Source organism: Hyposmocoma kahamanoa, unplaced genomic scaffold, assembly GCF_003589595.1.
Source record: "Hyposmocoma kahamanoa isolate Upper Pololo Valley unplaced genomic scaffold, ASM358959v1 65, whole genome shotgun sequence".
Taxonomy (NCBI): Eukaryota; Metazoa; Arthropoda; class Insecta; order Lepidoptera; family Cosmopterigidae; genus Hyposmocoma; species Hyposmocoma kahamanoa.
In genome coordinates this window covers 4660848-4680879 of record NW_020653853.1, presented here as the reverse complement: position 1 = coordinate 4680879, position 20032 = coordinate 4660848, and the positions used below count along the sequence as shown (strand labels likewise).

General features: G+C 35.9%; 1 protein-coding gene across 1 annotated transcript; it reads left to right on the top strand.

Moving 5' to 3' along the window:
- Positions 1–877: 877 nt before the first annotated feature.
- LOC113231304 (eukaryotic translation initiation factor 5A) lies at positions 878–19350 on the top strand. The gene is made up of 4 exons (XM_026465567.1): positions 878–1008; positions 6496–6736; positions 12069–12270; positions 17575–19350. Exons 2-4 carry the CDS (start codon positions 6528–6530, stop codon positions 17644–17646), a joined length of 483 nt encoding a protein of 160 aa, XP_026321352.1. The 5' UTR covers positions 878–1008; positions 6496–6527; the 3' UTR covers positions 17647–19350.
- The last annotated feature ends 682 nt before the right edge of the window (positions 19351–20032 follow it).

Genomic DNA, 20032 nt, shown 5'->3' with positions numbered 1-20032 from the left:
GCCGATTGTCGCTAACCTTTAACTGGTTTATGTTTAATCGTTACAAGATGTTCTTGGATTCTTCCGACTGAGAACAAAAGTGACGACGATGTATCTATATAATTTATTTCTCCTACTTTTAGAAGTATTGTGGAAAAGTAAAAAAGGGTAAGCGCTACTAGCGCCAACGTTGACCATTCAAGACAGACAACACCTTTTCCTTAGAGTAATCAACCGACATTCCGACATTTTACGACAAAAGTATAGGATTTATCGGCTATCATCATCATTCAAAGCGATTTGTAGATTAGCTAGCATGTTTGCCAACGAAATGCACTTTAAATTGAAATTTTGAATATTAAATATTTGAAGTCTTCTCACGCCATCTAGCTAGACAAAAATAAACTAAAACAAAAGTAGATATGGAGTGTTTTTCTCGTATCATATTTTACGAATACAATTTATTAGACAGAGGTAAATATAGTTTCTTAAAACCATCTATCAAATCTCTGAATAAAAACATTTACTGAAAATGTTTCTTATGGAGCTTTGATAGATGATGATCTTTGCATTTTTATAGTTCTCTTTAAACCTTGATTTTTATATTCAGATAATTAGTTATCTAAAAACGTATATGAAGTCTGTTGTAACCATATTGCAAAATAAACGCAATGTACGCGTCAAGGAGTTAATCGAATTTAATGCGCCATCTACCTACTTATAATGGAACTTATATTGTCGATAAAACAGTTGGCGCACAGTCATCTTTTTCCGAGTATTAAAATTCGTTTCGCCAAAATCCTTTCGCAAAAATCTAAAAGCAACCCGATTAATTTATGAAACTCCGAATTTAAAAAAATAATTGATAAACAACAGAGATTTTTACTAAAAATACTTTCAAAATTTATACTTACCGCCATCGCAAAGCGGCGTTTCGGCCATTTTGCGAACCCCTCGGCAGGAAGTGAGTGTTGAAGTTGCTACGCAGGCGCAAATTGACCTTTCGGTTGAAGAACCCGTCGGTCACATGTGAGTGTCGATAAATATCTCAATTTTATTGTGAATCCCTTGTAAAATAGTAATTATAATAATTTTCGTAAGTATTTTATGTGGTGAAAAAGTTTCTGTGAAAGTGCGGCGATCCTGCGGTGTGGACATTGTGTAAATTATGAAAATAAAATATACCGCGGCGCCGGCACGTTTGTCAAGCTGCTATTTTTCTTTCGTTATCTCTTCAATTTGGACTAAAGATCAAGTTCAAATTTTTCTGTTGCATTTGTTTTAGTGGTTTTATTCGGTGTGTAGGTGAGAAAGTATGTGTAGTTGAATATTTTTGAAGTGCATTGGTCGAATCGAAGACATGCCCAAGATGTCTCTTCGGAAGCCACATGTTCGGGACCCACACGGCTGAGTCCGTGTCGGCACCGTCTGGTCTTGTCAGGCCTGGATTTATTTCATGCTTTGTTGATTTTTTCTTGTCATCATATTTGTAAAAGTGTAACAGTTTATCTTTACGCGTGTGTGAAAATTATCGAAAAGGTTTTCCATATGTAGGGTTAAGGGTTAGGTCGTGTCAAAATCGTCGTGAATCTTGGAAAAAGTGTCAATATTCTTAACATTGGTGCTCTTTTCGGCTTTGTAGGTTATGACAGACAATGTTTTGTATGACTTAACATAAATTGATAATGATTCATGTTTTGTGTGGATCATTTAAAAAGGCATGACATCACATAATTAGCTGTCTTTAGCCTACCTGAGTTAAGCATTAATGCAATATTGATTGTCAAACTTTAGGGTAGTTCCAACATTATATTAGAGCATACCTTAGGCAACTGAATGAAGGTGATGGTCTTGATTTGTAGTCACATTTTTGTGTTACACTTCTGTTGCTATACATACAATTTTATCAATAATGCCTTTTCACTGACACATATATCTTACTAAGTATGTTTGGTATATCATACATACTTTTATTGTAAATGTGCCATGTTTCTTGAAGTACCATGGCCTAAAGCAGATTGGAGAGTTCACACTTTGTCAAAAGCCTTGTGAAGCTTTACGAACATGTCAGTTCATCTTAATCCTTGCTACTTAACCTCAAATTTATACACTCAAGATAAATATAGAGTATTATAATTACAACAATAAAATATCCATTCGTCTAACTGCCTCCGTGGCCGAACGGTTACCATACCGGACTGCCACGCAGAGGTCCCCGGGTTCGATTCCCGGACCGGGAGAAATATTTGTATGGCCTACAGTTATTTCTCTCGTGAGTTTGGGTGTAATTTGTGGTTGTCTATGTGTGTGTCCATGGCACCCGCGACACAGGGTTTCCCTAGTGTGGGGCTATGTTGAGTGTGTGCGTTGTTATTGTTATTATTATTATTGTATTTTTAATATTGCGAATATCTTGCATATTACTGTGCTATGAACTAAAATTTCCCTGAAACTGTAATAAACATTGGTTCTTTGGACTTTGGCTTCAAGGTAGTGGACACTAGCTACTGATTGCATATTAACTAGATTGCAGGGGCATTAAAACTGAAAAAAAAAATGTGAAAAACATAATTATTGTAATATCTACAAAGCTAATTATATAATAAAAAAGAAAAAACTTTCCAATAGCCAAGAGTTGATTACTGATCTTTCTGATTCTGTCCTTTGTTATATAAGGAACTTGTATTTAATTTTCAATTGTTTCTTTGTAAATATTATAGATGAAAAAGATATCTTTTCTTGATTTCACTGTAGCCAGAATATATGCAACATTTTCATGCAGAATAACTTTTTAGTAACATACACATTTTTAAGTGCTAGGCAGCTTTAAACTGGATTCTCTGTAATATGAGTACCAGTGTAATGAAATTCGTGGTGGCCTAATGGTTTGACCTACCTTTCGAGCAGAGGCCATCGGTTCAAATCCAGACCCGCTCCACAAGAGTTTTTCGGAAGTTATGTGCGAAGTTTAATTTGAAATTTACCATGAGCAAGAAAACAAACCACCGTGATGAAACCTGCATGGTGAAGAAATTTCACAACCCTCAGAAAATGTGTGCTATCCCCAACCCCCATTGGGCCAGCATAGTGGACTATGACCAAAACTCTCACCTGATAGGAGACCCGTACCCGGCAATGGGATGTATAAATGGGTTGATGATGACGTAATTAAAGTAACTAGTTCACCCACATGAGAACCAATTTAGAACAGTTTCTATATTGGTTGTTTCTACTAAAATGTAATGTGTTTGGAGTTACAACTTTAGTGTTAAGTAAGAGAACCCTTAAAGAATTTCTTTCTATAAGGACTACTTTGGTTTTTCCTGTACTTTGAACTGCCAAAAGAATAATCTGACATTTTGCCACTTCTGTTTAGTTATAACGGTCATTAAAAAAAAACTACAGAAAAGGTATACATTTTTTAGTTGCTTTGTGACTAATGTAGTGATTACAGACACCACAAATTTTCCTTTTTTGGTTCTAACACTAAAAAGCAAATTTTGTTTAAAAAAAGAAACGTTGAACAAATTCAACTTCCTCTTTTTTGTCACATAATATCTTAAACAATGTTGTCTCAATTATTATTCTTTGCATTTATTTGATATTCGTTATTTCCAATAAGGAGATGTTGCATACATTGACATGTTAAATGTGTCTGCTGGAGGCAGGTTGTTTTCAGATTGTATGCAAGAAAGAATAAGTAGCAAGCCTTAAAATAAATGAATTTTCCTTCCTATTATGAATTATAATTTAGCAAATGCTTATTGCTGTTTTTAAGGTATGAGTTTTGCATATTTTAACTTTTTTTCCTATATATAAAAGAGAAGGGCTTCAATCAAAATCGGTCTATCTTCATATCGGTCTATATTCAATCAATCATAGAAAAAAGTCAAACATTACACTGTTTCAGATAGTCTAGGTTTAAGTAAAATTGAAACTCGTCTCTTAATATATTGTAGGTAAAAACTATCCTTGCACTATCCTCAACTTTTTCAGAGTTGTACTGAAAGGAATAAAATGTGACTGTCAGAGTTTCTTCAATCTGAGCACTATGGCAGGTTCATTGACATCACAAGTCAATAAACTGTGGTAATTTTTTTTGGCACGTGCCTGTGAATCATTTCTCAGTTAATGCCAAGGTTTTATCAAGTGAAGGTTTCTGATGATGCTTGTGAGTGTGTATGTTATTTCATTGTGTGCATAATTTCAGTATGTTAACTTGTATGAATTAGAGAATAAGTCTGTTTTTCAACTTGAAATTTGTATTCATGTTTTGCACCTGTGGCATTCGGAATTGCCAAAGTGCTGAAATATTAATAATCGCGATTTTGTTGTGTTGGAATAGGTTCATTTTTTTTATACGAGCCCATAGAGTCGCGAGTGTAGTTTACAGTACTGCTCTCGTGCTGAGGGTACTCGAAAACAATATTCCAGGCCCGACTATGCGTCTCGTCGCACTCCTGTGCTTCGGGATCACCGTTCAGGGTTACATTTTTATCAGAACTCTAATTTTACTACGTCAATTGTGTTTCTTTAGCAATCGTGCTGCAAATTTTGGCTTTGATAATTTTTGTCTCGTTTAATACTATTGCAGATGGTTCTCAGCTGTGATGAAAAAAACTCAATCTTTTAAGGCCTTAAAAACTTGGATTCATTTTCAACGCCTCACGACTAGTTTAGTCTTTCAACTCTCATATGACTAAAACTGAAAACTAATTCGAGTCGACGTCATTTAACCCTAGGGATCTTAAAAGACTTAGGTAAAGGACTAAAACTACTGGCGCCTTATAGCCTCGGGATTCGCGAGTCATAAGCCGTATGGCGTGATTATATTTCTACACACAAGATATTTATTTTACGATTAAACACGTAATAATAAAAAAATTGTGTGTTACAAAGGCGTAACCCTTTGTCGTTTTTTATTTTTTATTATACCTATAATGATGAACGAAACATACTATTTATGAACGTATCAGATGGAGGTCCATAGTGTCTGCCTACCCCAGAATGGGGGACAGACGAGATTTTTATGTATATTTGTTCTATGTATTACAGTTAAATTGTATCTCACTACTGTGACGAGTAGAGAGTTTATGAAGTTTAAACATGAATACCAGAACTTAATATTTAAGTAAAGTGGTTACAGACAGATATTACACAAAATTAAAAAAGGCACGTTAAAACTGGATTTCCATAGACTTTTTAATATTGATTGTATTTCATTATTCTAATTTTCTCGCAGAAAAAGTATTGTATGCAATCATTACATAATTAGGTCTTAAAAAGTCGTACCCATTACTAAAACCACTCTTTGAAACCTAATTTTTATTATAAGTAAATAAACGTGTTTATTTATTACATACTACGTCATTTTTATTTATAAACTTCGTATTTAATAAGACATAAAATAAGTATAAATCCGTTGCAAACACTTAAGTCTTCTAGTATAATGACTGAGTCTCCAGTCTTAATTTTAGAGTCTAGTCCTGTAAAATAGAGTAGAATCCATATACAACGCCTTAAAATACTGAGTCTCTTTCATCACTAGTTCTCGGTCATTTCGACATTAGGTAGAAAGAAATTGTTACTTCAATCTAATTTGGTTTCGCCCATGTATCTTACACTCAAGTTTACAATTTTTCTAAGCTACTTATGAAAGCGTTTGTCTGTGCGCACAGCACTAGAAAGAAAAAAGATGTTTTGATGAAGTCCAAAGACAATAGTTATTATTTTTAACCGACTTCAAAAAGGGAGGTTCTCAATAAGACTTTTTTTGTTTTTGTGGGGGGTAGCAAACTAGGGCATGAATGTCTTTTGAGGTCGGTTTTTAGTACTCTGTACTGTGCATTGTTATTTATGGAATTGTTACTCTCCATATGGCCAATGTAGTTGGCACAATTTATATTGCTGCGGAACGGACATTTTGTAATAAAATTGTACAAATCATAATCAACTTTACGTCAATTGCGTAACGTACAAACTAATTACGAGCTAAAAAACAGATCGCGCGCCTTTACAATTCTCGTGCAGTCTCTGGAATTCCCGTAGGTACCACCATATCCATACCTAGTTTGTGCGTTACACAATTAAGAGTCTGTACAACTTCAAATGGCTTTGGTGGATTCCGCATAACAGTCAAAAGTGTTGAATCAATCACGTTGGAAAGAATATATATAGGAAAATTGATAATATACACTGATTACTACATGGCGGGAAAAAAAAATTTTTCACGTTAGAAAAAAAAACTTACCTAGAAATTTTACAAGAAAACCGCTATATTCAATAGGTACTTTACGTATACCAATGATTTTTTTAAATAACAACTGAACTAAATAGAACACGTATACTATACAATATACATTTTTCCAGTGGCTTTTTAGTAGTATCGACTCTTAACGTAGTAAAAAAAATTCGCTTTCGTTCTGCACTGCAGCGATGTAAATTGAGCTCTAATCATCTAAACTTAGGTAGCCTATTAAAATTTATAACTAATTCAGCAATATTTATGTGTAACAGATCACTCCTGACCGTAGTTTACCTGCACAAACATGGGTGACATTGAAGACACACACTTCGAGACTGGGGACTCCGGTGCCTCTGCCACCTTCCCCATGCAATGCTCGGCCCTCCGCAAGAACGGTTTCGTCATGCTTAAGGGTCGCCCTTGCAAGATTGTCGAGATGTCCACCTCGAAAACCGGAAAGCACGGTCATGCTAAAGTCCACTTGGTCGGCATTGACATTTTTAACGGTAAAAAGTGAGTATGCCTTATTGTTTTTACTTTCAGTCGAACCATAACCAAAGTGCTAATTTGCTTACATGGATCCGTCATCACCTCATACGTTTTTGAACGAATGATATTACAGGCACATGGGACTTTTCCACTTATGTCTCAGGGTGACGGGCGCAGTGGTAGTGCTCCTCAGATCCTTGCGATTTAAAGTTCTGAGTGTCACTGCAACTGTTATGGACAGGCGTGTAGCTTACCATCAGGGGCACGACTCGTTCGTCCCGTCACTTGATATTGTCAAAAAAAAGTATTTCATGTGTTATGTGTAAGTCTTTATCGCGCATTAAACATTACAATAACAACTGTGCACAGTAATGTTAAATATATCCGCATATGCTAACAGCCGTGACAGCCTTGTTGTTAGGCAGCAATTTTATTAAGGAGATAAATAAGGTGTGCAGCCGAAAATAATTTATTACTTTTGGCTGCACACCTTATGTACACTACAACTATTAATATAAAGATCGAACACTTAAAAAAAACTCCTCCGATCTGGCTGGATTCGAACCAGTGTCTACAACTTACGAGGCCGAGGTACAAGGCGTTTTTGTTAGTGTGTTTATTAGTAATTATAACAAACTAGTAGAGTATATTTCATAAAAAAATAATTGAATATCGTGGTAGTAAATCTTTGTGATATTCAGACTTCATGTTACAAATACACTACACTATGCTGCAAAGAAAACTATAAGGTGTTTTCTTTCTACTGTGTTTGTCTTTCTCTGCTTAACGTCGTCGAGTTAAATGAATAGCATCCGAAAAATTTTTCCTTTTTAAAAATCTAAAAAATCTCAAGTAAACATCTTTAAATGTTTAAATTTTTATTGAATTGATATTCAATTATTTTTTATGTGAAATTGCTCCACTAGTTTGTAATAATTATTAATACAAAGATCGGACACGACTCTGAGAGTCTTATTCTTGAACTCTACTCAATGCTCAAGTCAGGATTGCACTGGAAACACAAGCACTGGGATTACGACCCTAATGGCAGGGACTTGAATATGATTTCGAGTGCTTTATACCATACTCAAATCCTGACTTGAGCATCGAGTAGAGTTCTAGAATACGATCCTAAGGGTCGTATTCTAGAACTCTACTCAATGCTCAAGTCAGGATTGCAATTGAAACTGGAAATACGACCCTAATGGCAGGGACTTGAGTATGATTTCAAGTGCATTAAACCATACTCAAATCCTGACTTGAGCATTGAGTAGAGTTCTAGAATATGACCCTTAGAGTCGTATTCTAGAACTCTACTCAATGCTCAAGTCAGGACCTGAGTATGATTTCAAGCACTGGAAATACGACCCTAATGGAAGGGACTTGAGTATGATTTCGAGTGCTTTGAACCATACTCAAGTCCTGACTTGAGCATTGGGTAGAGTTCTAGAATACGACTCTGAGAAAGTCCACTTTTTGAGTTAAGACACTTATTGTATTAACAGTGCGATATGTGTAATAGAGTTCTAGAATACGACCATAGGGGTCGTATTCTAGTACTCTACTCAATGCTCAAGTCCCCTATACGACCCCTAGAGTCGTATTCTAGAACTCTACTCAATGCTCAAGTAGGATTGCACTGGAAATACGACCCTAATGGCAGGGACTTGAGTATGATTTTGAGTGCTTTAAACCATACTCAAATCCTGACTTGAGCTTTGAGTAGAGTTCTAGAATACGTCAGTTAGACAGCCACACATTACACCCAAACTCACGAGAGAAGGTCAATGAGAGAAATAAATGTATGCCATACAAATATTTCTCCCGGCCCGGGAATCGAACCTGGGACCTCTGCGTGGCAGTCCGGCATGGTAACCGTTCAACCACGGAGGCAGTTATCATTTTAATTATCAGTTATTACAATCTTTAAATGTTTTTCGTAAATAAATACCGCATTGGCTTTAGGACCGTAATATAACTTTGAATCAAATATAAAACCTCTTCAAACTTCAGTTTCATATACCGTTCAAATACACCGCTGTATTTAATTTCGAACCTAATTGAAAGTAGCGAGCCCATAGAGTCGCGAGTGCAGTTTGCCATACTGCTCTCGTGCTGAGGGTACTCGAAAACAATATTCCAGGCCCGACTATGCGTCTCGTCGCACTCCTGTGCTTCGGGATCACCGTTCAGGGTTACATTTTTATTAGAACTCAAATTTTACTACGCCAATTGTGTTTCTTTAGCAATCGTGCTTGCAAATTTTGGCTTTGATAAGTTTTTGTCTTGTACTGTTGTAGATGGTTCTCGGTCATATCGACATTAGGTAGAAATTATTATTTCAATCTAATTTGATTTCGCGCATACATCTACAAATGCAAAACCCAATACGTGTCAGAATTATCGTAAAACTACCTACTCACTAACCTACTCATTATAGTGTACTGTCATGCATATGTAAGGTGGTATCTAATAAGCAGGTTTATTAACACGCTCGTCGCCGACTAGAATTTTCAAAAATGTTCAAAATATGACTATGGCTTAAATTAGTGTTTTTGGTCTCATTTGTACACTTATGTAAATTTTTCGGGATTTTTCATTACTTGGCTTTAGTTTGGGATTATATTTAGTGCCGGGCATTTTAAACCGGCGCGTCCTAAATGTCGTAATGCCGGGCAGAGTATGTACACGTAATGTTCGATCGATGTTTACCTAAAACTGGCTTACGTCTTTCATTTGAGATTGACATTTCACGCTAACCTTTTTTTTTGCTTAGTTTCGAACGTTTAAATCCAATTTGAAAAACCAAGTGGCATCAGCAGTTCATTAGGGCCACGCCGGTCATGTTACATGACTAAATACGTAGCGTTTGCCATCTGCAGCGTGAACGAGCATCGCAAAGTTAGATGCGCCGCACAGTCGGCCCAAATTGATAATTCTTGGCCATAGGAATAACTTGTGGAGTATCCGCAAGTACATGTAGTCGGATTATTTTTTTCTAATAAAAAATGATTGGAACTATATTGTAAGTAATCCACGCATATAACATTTTCGTATACTTTGAGATAAAAAATAAAATGTATATTTCTCCATACAAAAAAAAATAATATTTTTTTTATTTATTGTTTTATCTTTTTATCGAAGATAAAATAAAAAAGAACATATAAATAACAAAATCTTCCATAAAAAGATAAAATAATAAATAAAGAAGTTAAAAGTACCAATAATAAATGGGCATATCGTCGCCTTAGAATGAAAACCTCACATACGCGTTTTCCCATAGTTCCTTTTTACTGATTTTTGTTAAAGAAAAACTTATAAATTTCATGCTCAAATATATTATTAAAGTAATATGTATCAGACAGACGTATAATTTAACTAATTAAAAGGCTAACTACAAACATTATTGCGTTTACTTCATTTTACACCACATTTTTATCCTCGTCCTGAAAAATTACATAGAAATCACATACGAAGGTTTCACTCTAAGACGACGATAAGTGAAGAAAATACGAGTGACTCCAAAGAGATTTGTCGGGAGAGTAGCAAGTAGAGGCTCTATACTCCATTCTCTGAGTCTGTCTACCCCAATGGGAGACAGTGTAGCGGTGAAACCAAAATTTTTCCGCTGCGATGATTGGCGAACTGCATTCGTAGATGTCTCCATCATCTCTCACATTCCAGCGTAATATGTGTGTATATATATATATTATACAACCCAACCCATATCATTTTGAAAAACCTTTGCAGTTGCATGTAGAAGAAAAATCATATTCCTTACTGCCAAAGTTATCGTGTAAAATGTTGAAACCAATCTATCAATATTGCCATTCGAATCCAGACTTTCCCCTCTTAGATCGCATTATGAACCCGTCTGTCTGCAACAGATACCTACATTGGGTAATGTGTATTTACCAATGTTACGTGGCGGCGTCTGACGGCTATCCCGCGATCAATTCGTCGCTGTGTTCATTTATTTTTCATAACTTTGGAGTTACCAACCTTAACATGACATTTTGCATCGCTTACATACATATAGTGCAGTTGCAACTGTCCTTTACCGTAATAAAGCAAAACTTGAGACAGAATGTCACTTGATGAAGGATAAAAGTTATTGAACGTTTGTGCAATTGAGCGCGTGCTCAGACGCTAAGAACTCTGAGCGTCTGTAGTTTGTATTGTTAAGAGATTGTATTATGTACTTTTCTTTGTGACGAGGTTTACGTTATATTATTTACGTTTATGTAATCATTCATTTGTAAATCATTGTCGACAATAATAATAATTATGTGGCAGGCAACCACACCAATTACCTGGTCTCGAATTAGGAAATTACCTATGATTGCCAGACTAACACTAGTCAGAACGCCCTGACCAGTACCAGGAAGTCTACCACGAAATACGATACTTCTCGACCGCATCCGCAACGAAGCTCATACGCCCATATCGCACTGTTAATACAATAGTGTCTTAAGTCAAAAAGTGGACTTTCTCAGGGTCGTATTTCCAGTGCTTGAAAGCATACTCAGATCCTGACTTGAGCATTGAGTAGAGTTCTAGAATACGACCCTCAGAGTCGATGAAAAACAAATTACTCACTTCCCGCAAAAAAATCATAAAAAAATATGTATGTTATAGTTTATTATAGACACTTAAACAATTTATCAAATATATTTAAAAATGAAATGAATAATTTAATATTTTTTGTAAGGATTATTTTGGCCAGAACTAGCTCACATAAAGTGTGTCTCATTTTGAATTAAGCGGATATCTTTTAATTAATTCTTACAATATTCTAACGACGGTTTTTTTGACGTGTAGAGAATCAAATTTTACGTTCAGTAATGATATAATAAAATTTTACATATTTTGAGTTACAACACTATAATAATAGCAGTGCGATATGTCAGTTTTACAATGAAAGTAATGTCAAAATTCGATACGAAAGCTGTCATTTGACGTTTAGGGGTAAGGACTTATGTCAAATCACGATCTTCATACGCTTTTCGTGATAGCCTCCGGTCTGATACGAAGCTAAAACGATGATCTTTGCTTCGTATTTCGTGGTAGACCTAATGTTTAGATAAGTTTATTGCCCAAATTGGTCCTACCGGCAATCGAACCCGGGACCTCCTCATCCAAACCGTTGTTCTACCGCGGTCGTCTATGTTCGTTATTTACTGTAACTCGTTAATATAATGACGGAAATGATTCCATATACTCTAATACTTATAGCTTTAACAAGCATGAATGATAACTAATTGGCGAACAATCTTTTATATTATCCGATTACAGAGCTGTATCAAAATCGCAAAAACAAGCTAGATTTTGACGTTGCATCTTCTTCCTTCCTCAGGTATGAAGATATTTGCCCCTCTACCCACAACATGGACGTTCCTCATGTAAAGCGCGAGGACTACCAACTGACCGACATCTCCGACGACGGCTATCTCACCCTCATGGCAGACAATGGCGACCTCCGTGAAGACCTCAAGATCCCCGACGGAGACCTTGGCACTCAGCTCCGCTCCGATTTTGATAGCGGCAAAGAGTTGCTGGTACGTTGCTTTACATAGATATACCTAGCAATGGCGAAACTTGATATTTGAAGTAGGCACGTAGAAAATTTACCTATTCGGTGTATATTTTACAGGATATTTGACTGAGAGTGTGCGATGGAATTACACGATTTAAGTCCACCTTCCCCTTTCCATCACCGGAGGACTAGGCGCAGGCTTGGGTTCCACCCCTATGTTGAGGATATTCCAAAGATTCGCACTAAGCGTTACGCTTCCACATTTATATGGCGAACGTCTATGGAGTGGAATTCCTTGCCTGCAGACTTGTTCCCTGAATGTTATAACTTGGGCCTTTTCAAGGCGAGAGTGAATAGATATTATTTCGGTGTGCATGCTCCATCGTCGACTTCATCGTCACTTTTCATCCGGTTAGATGGAGGTCAAATACGCACTTACTTTTTATAAAAAGATTACTAAGTTGAAGACTGCATTTCTTGGGTTAATAAATTTTGTTAGGGTATATGGGCCCTTGCGACATAAAACACTGCGGTATACATTAACATGGCAATTTTAGTGTTATAACTCCCAGGTAATAAGTTTTACGTTCTAACACTATATTCCCAGTAAACGAAGATGAAACCTTGAACTTGGCGTAGCGAACGCCGGGTCAAGACCTCGTCTGTAAATCACACAATCAATAGTGACAGCTATAACTGGTAGCTACGCAAGCGGACAAGGCTAATATTATAAAATGAACATTATTAATCTTGCAATAGAGAATAAATTTATTTACAGCGCTACCATTCGCGTTTTCATCACTTATCATCAGGTGAGACTGTAACTTAGGTAAAAAGAGATGCAATTAGGTTTAATTGCTGATTATGAGAGGTTTGAAATAACGAATGATTTCTGCCTATTCCGATTTGTGCTGATAAGATTACTATTTAGTTACATTACTTTCACTTTGTAATAACGAAAAATATGTACGAAAAATAAATTATCATAATAAAATGATGTGAAATATATCTGTGCCTCGACTAGAGTGCTAGCACTCGCCGATATTCTGACACCCACTGCCTGATCTGAAACTTGGGAATTACATGTACTATGAGCACCAGAGTAATGGAAATCTGAGGCACTACCCAGAACAACCAAAACCTTGCTTCAAAATGCTTCAGTTAAAAACCAAAATTTTGCAGGTTCTCTGTTAGTACTTAAAGAGAAATATCTCCATACAAAAATTATGTGCAAAGTTAGATATTTTATTCTAAAATAATTCGTTTTACACTTTCATTAAGATTTCATTTAATAGTAAAAACATAAACCATTTGGTCTTGCTTTTTGACACTCGCGCTTCTCCTCCGATGAATAGACGTTATGACGTATTTCGCCTACACGGAAAAACAGTTTTTGGACATAAAAAATGGAAAATAAACTAGTTTTATTTAATTGTTAATCGACTAAACTTCGCTCGATAAAAAAATCACCAAGTTCCGCAAAAACGTTCAACTACGGAAAAATCAGTTTCATTTCATTGTTATTAGGGATATTTCAATTAATTGTTATTTCCTGTGCTCCGTAATAAATACGTCAGAGGACTATAAGCTTATAGTAAGAAAGTAATATTTTACTTCTAGAAGTCAAATATCGTCGGGTGTTTTGTAGAAAGAGCGAAAGCGCCATTTGAAAATATTCAGGGGAGCCTGTTTTAGGTCGTAACAGTTTTAACGACTGTTTTATAACGGGTACACATTCATAGCCCTGCACTATGGAAATCCTGTATCGCGGTTGCCATGGACACATAGGATCGTATTCCAGAACTGTACTCAATGCTCAAGTCGGGATTTGAGCAGACTTGAGTATGATTTCGAGTGCTTTATACCATACTAAAATCCTGACTTGAGCATTGCGTAGAGTTCTGGAATACGACCCTTACATACATAGACAACCACAAATTACACCCAAACTCACGACAGAAATAAATGTAGGTCATTCAAATATTTCTCCCGGCTCGGAAATCGAACCCGAGACCTCTGCGTGGCAGTTCAGCATGGTAACCGTTCGGCCACGGAGGCAGTAAATAGTTTTAAAATATGGATATACGTCCTGTTTTAAAGTTCAATATTGGTTTTAATTATGTTTAAGTTTTAAAATTGAATTTAAAATAGAACGTACATATTTTAAAACAGTCGTGAAATAGTAATACATGCTCCCCTGAACAATTTTCCGAAATGGCGCTTTCGCCTTTCCTTCAAAACACCGACGATATTTAAATATCGTGTATCAATTTCTCCGCGTCTACCTTACACGCGTCAAGATCTACGCACAACAACACAATTTCGCTTGAACTCATTTATAATCGAGTATAGAGTCTCCGATACACTTGGCTAGTGTATTGGTGCTAAATCCACTCGAAGAACAATTTCCGCCCCTCACCTGGGTTAGTGAATATCGCCGACCATATGGACCTGTGGGTTTTGAGTACAGACAACAGTTGCTTTGATAATGTTACTATTTAGGACGCCTTCAAAATAGACGCTCATAGAAGCGCTGCAGCCGCGTCACTGAGAAACGCAAAACACAGAGAACGGGTGCGGGTTGAGCGCGTGTCGGGTCGAGAGCACGGAAACTACACCCGACATGTGCCCGACTCACACTCGTTCTCTGTATATTTCACGCTTAATTGTTATATGATATTTAGAAGGGCAGCTGCAGCGCCACTTTTGCAGACTAGATATTAATAATCTTTATTTCTCTTTACAAAGGGCACAAAGGTTTATAATGTAATTTACATTAAAATGCTTAAGAGGGAGCAGAGGAAAAATTCCTAATCTTCTATTTGATTTTAGAGGGGTATATCCACTTTAAAGTTAAAAGTAAAATATTGTATGAGTAACTACACGATATATTAAGCATAGACACTAATGAGAAACATAAAACAATAAAGTTTCCTCGATAGATAAAAATTACGAAATGACCTCTAATTTTCACATTTTTTCGATTCATCCTCGAAATGCTACAGGTTATTAGGACAAAAATTAGATAATTAATTATATTTATGCATGATCGAGAACTGTCACTACGGATTTTTTTTAATCCCTTTAGTTTTAGAGTTATTCCGCTAAAACGAATTTTGTACTTTTAATGCGCAAAATTCAACATCTCCTGTCGCATGTCACGCGAACTTCAGGCATATACATATTTGTTTCACAAATTTGGGCGGAGCCAACGTCAAATTTTTTTTGGCATGCTCCCTTTTAAGTATTAGAGTACCTTTGTAAGAGACTGGAGTCCACACTAGGAACTAACCTGTGTGACAAGTCTCCAGGCTCTCACGCAGCCTGATAAAATGGTATTTGAGAAAGTAGTTGCAATGTAAATATATTACAAACATCAAGTTTTACAAATATTGTAAGCTGTTACAGAAATAATAATAATAAAATGATAATTTAGTGTTATGAAAATTGTAGAAGCGCTGTAGTGGCGCTGTTGACAACGTACAAGCGTCTAATTAGGTGCTCCCTTAAAGTCTAGGTCCAAAAGACCAATTTAGGAAACGCGTTCGTTTCTGGGCGTTCTATGTAAGTGGTCTCGATTGACACCAGGCAAATGCAATGATCTGGCACATTATCATCATTCATTTAGTCAAAGGACTGTTAATATGAAAACAAGGTTAACTGAAAAGCATAATGTTACTCGCGTTATGAAATTAAATCCTGCTTTCGAGTTACGTTTATTTATTGTAAAGAAGGCTCTGCATTGCTTAAATATCGTACAATTCTGCTGTCCGCTAACTGACAAAATATTTTTTTGAGATAAAAAAAACCATAACCCATTTTAGAATATTTAAATTGTTTAATGATATATCAGCTATGCATCGTTAGGGTAAGTTTCGATAAGTCGAATACGTTAACTAAATTTACCTGTTCGTAAAAGAGAATTTTGTGCTCTATCTTTTGCTATTTGAAACGGATATTTAACGATTTATCACGTAGCCGCGTTTTAGTTAGTGGACGGCAGAATTACACTAACGTCTAGTTACTTAAGTAATTGATTATCTAACATTGTTTCTAATATTGCTTGACACGTTATGTTGCAATTCAGTTTCTGCAACTCTGTTAGAGTCAATTTAAAGTACAAAAACAAAACAAAAATCTCGAAACAAATTTAACTTTACCATCCTGTTTGTCATAATTAGAAAACAATATTAACCATGTACTTAATTTATCGCCTTTTAAAATTACACCGGGTCGCATAATTAAAATCTACTGAGGCTTTTTTACAGAATGTATTTTCACTAATATGTAAACCAATCATAGTCTCTCTTTTTTGAAGATGGAGTAAAATGGCATTTGCAAGGTTGCCAGTTTTCATACAATTTTAAATAGTCATGTAGTTATCTACAGTTTTATCAATAGATTGTGAAAGAAGGTAAAATTCAGCTAAAATTATTTGAATTGTGAATGTTAAGTCGTTCTAATGATTACCAATTCCATTCTTTATTCTTATTTTGACAGTTCGCCTACTATAACGTATATTTCGATATGACCAGCATTAGATGTTGTTACAAAACAAAGTACAGAGTCTTAATTACTGATAAGATTTTTTCGGTTATAATTCTAATATTTCACAGTTTGATTTAAAATTTAGTTATGATTTAAATGACCCGTTTTTACGTAAATTGCACGTTACGTCCATTTGACGACCACTGTGCGGCCCCGGGTAGGACCAATTTGGAAACGAACTTCTCTGAATTGGTTCTAGCCTGGGTGTTCTTTTCTTTATATGAAATATAAGTGCGCATTTGACCTTCATCTCACCTGATGGAAAGTGACGATGAGGTCGACAATGGATCATGCACACCTAAATAATGCCTATTCACTCTCGCCTTGAAAAGACCTAAGTTATATTGTTCAGGGAACAAGTCTAGTTACTTGAATATCATATTGTAAATTGTTAAAAAAAGTCAACCAATAGCAATAGTCCGCGTGACAACATATAATTCTTGATAACTTTGATATTATTATTAGTTAGCGGTCAAACCGCGATTACAGACCTTATGCTATCGGCGCCACGATTCACTTCTTTGCACACAATGGCTGATGTAACGTTGTCAATCTCCTATCACAATGCTATTCCAAATTCTTCATTATAGATGTACGAATAACCTGTTCAACCTATGAAAATTTATTATCATAAAAAAGAAACAGTAAATTACTTATTGATTTTCAATTTCTTACAAGCAACCTTAGGATATTCAAACAATATTTTTAATAAATATACTACATATTGAATATTAAAAATGTATACATAATTAATATTTATTATATCTGTTTGTTTCAGTGCACCGTGCTGAAGTCCTGCGGTGAAGAATGTGTGATCGCAGTTAAAGCCAATACCGCACTTGACAAATAAACCAACTCAGCATTTATAGGGATATAAAACAAGCGTATAATTTTTTTACAATCAACAACTCTTACATAAATGTAAAACATAATATTATGTATAATTTAACGTAAAATATACGGAATGTCGCGGACCTTACGAGTTGCCAAGTGCGCTCCACTCTCACCAGTTTATGCTCAATTTAGAGGGATGTACGGTGGTGGACCGGCTGCGTAGCATTCTAGCGGGTAGCACCACTTGGGCATAAAATAGCAGGCAGCACGTTGCGCCGGAGTTATCTATCGTTATGAACTCCGAAACTGGCAATAATATCTCGCTGACGTAGGGACACGACATGCGATTCTACTTGTTTTAAGGAATTGATTCTAGAGACGTGACAGACGGAATAACCGAGGATAGTAAAGGACTCTAGTCCTGACACTGAAAACTTTATTGCTTAAGACGCTGATTTAGTCTACAATTCGTTTCGTGAAAATTCAGTTGTAATTTAAACAAAATCTTGACTGGACGAACTTGCTAAATCATTGCGCCCACTTCTTAGTCGAGCGACTACTCGAGGTGGAACGAATAAGTTTTCAGTGATAGGAATTGTTGGCTTACGTGTCGGCCGACTTATTGACCGGTCAAGTTCTCAGAGAGCACTTGGGGCGCTAGTTTCTCTAGTTGCTAGTTACAATATTTATTTAGATAGCGGATGGTGTGAGAGTGGAACGCGAGCAGAGTGCAGGCGCCGCGGCGGGCCGTCCGCAACTTCTCGTTTGTTTTTTTTTTGTTTGTTCTCTTTTCGCTTAACGTCTTCTTAACGTTACGTTGCGCTCCGCGAGTCGCCGTAAAGTTTGTTGATCTACATCGGTACGATGAAATTCTGAGTGGTGGATATTAAAATGTTTTATAGTGGTTTATAATCTAACGAAAAGATGGACGCAAACTTGAAGTTAAAAACTAAATATTTTATGCCTAAATTAAAAAATACATATAAAAAATCAATAAAAACAACAAAAAAATAGAAATAAAGGAAAATTCTTGAATGTGTTGTGTGTAAATTTTTTTTGGAACCAGTCAATAGACACGGTTCACTTTCGCCGCGGGCGGCGCTTGACCGTCGCCGGCGCAGCGCCATCCTCGGCCGTGTATCCCTTCATGTGTAACACTTGCCATCTGTTCAAATAAGTTCCAAGCCGCTATCTTCACCTTCAAGGGTTTGCTTATGACATTACATCCCGTTAGGTGTCTGCCATTTTACATGTGCTAAATCAATATTTAAGACTGACTATGACCTGTCTGGAACTGGATATCTTTCAGCAAAGACTGAAATGCATTTTTGTAGGAAAAAACTAGTTGATTTTTTATATGGTATTCAAATATTCGCTTTTAAAGCCGAGGCCTTCCCTTGCTTTCTTTTTCAAACATTTGAACAAATGAATTGTTACACATATTCTTTATTGAGTGGCTCATGAATGCCTATACTTCATGTTTCTATGTAAATTGCCCCTGTAACAGCTGTTTGCGACTTGGGGCCAGACGTGCTATACTCGCGTGTACTCGTCTATGTTAATTTAAAAACATCAGTCTTAAGACAATTATATTATACGAAATATCTAATATAAGACGTAAGGTAAGGCCTTTATAGGAAAAATATTTTTTTATGCATTCAAAATTTCTTACATTGCATAGTAGAAAGTAAAAAAAATTAACTGTTCCCCAGTCGATACCGGATTTTTATTTTGAACACATCGTTGGTAATGTTTTTATACTTAGCAGCTTATAATCAGGTTTTTTATTTGAGTATAAAACCTAAGGTATACTTGTAAAGACAACGCGTGATTTACAATAAATACTTTAGTGTAAAAATGTAACTTTTCATTCGAGTTAATGTCTGTAAGAAGCTGTATACTCGCATCTCGTAAGAGCTGTAAGATTTCTGAGCAAAGCTGTAGAGGGTAACATTTGATGTGGAATTCCTTATTCCTACCCATTTAGAATTAATGGTGCACTTTAAAGCTATCGTTAGGAATTGATTGGTCTCTCACACGACTTAGGCATAACTTAAAAACAGCTTAATATGTTATGTTTTAGAGTGTACTTTGTATATTTTTGTGTAAGTATCCTTCAAAGTTTCTGATCCAGTAACCTGCGTGAAAGTTTTAGTAAATAATTTACTAGATGAATTCAAAATAACACTATTCGCATTATGCACGAGAGACATATTTCATGCAGGTTACTTGCAAATACGCTGTTAAATTCTAAATACAGTTATACTGAAATTAGTAGATTGTTTTTGTAGCCTGGAGATCATTCAAATCTTACTGATTCTTATAACGTGCAGATTTTATTTAGGGTATCTTAAATTATTTTTTATAAAGGGGCGCGGGGGGATTCAGGAAGTACCAAAAGA

What these genes read in the sequence shown, in the direction of transcription:
- LOC113231304 (XM_026465567.1), top strand. Translation starts at nt 6,528, where the DNA reads ATGGGTGACATTGAAGACACACACTTCGAGACTGGGGACTCCGGTGCC. An exon ending in GACATTTTTAACGGTAAAAA is followed by an intron (nt 6,737 to 12,068) that starts GTGAGTATGCCT and finishes TTCCTTCCTCAG; the next exon opens with GTATGAAGATATTTGCCCCT. An exon ending in ATAGCGGCAAAGAGTTGCTG is followed by an intron (nt 12,271 to 17,574) that starts GTACGTTGCTTT and finishes TGTTTGTTTCAG; the next exon opens with TGCACCGTGCTGAAGTCCTG.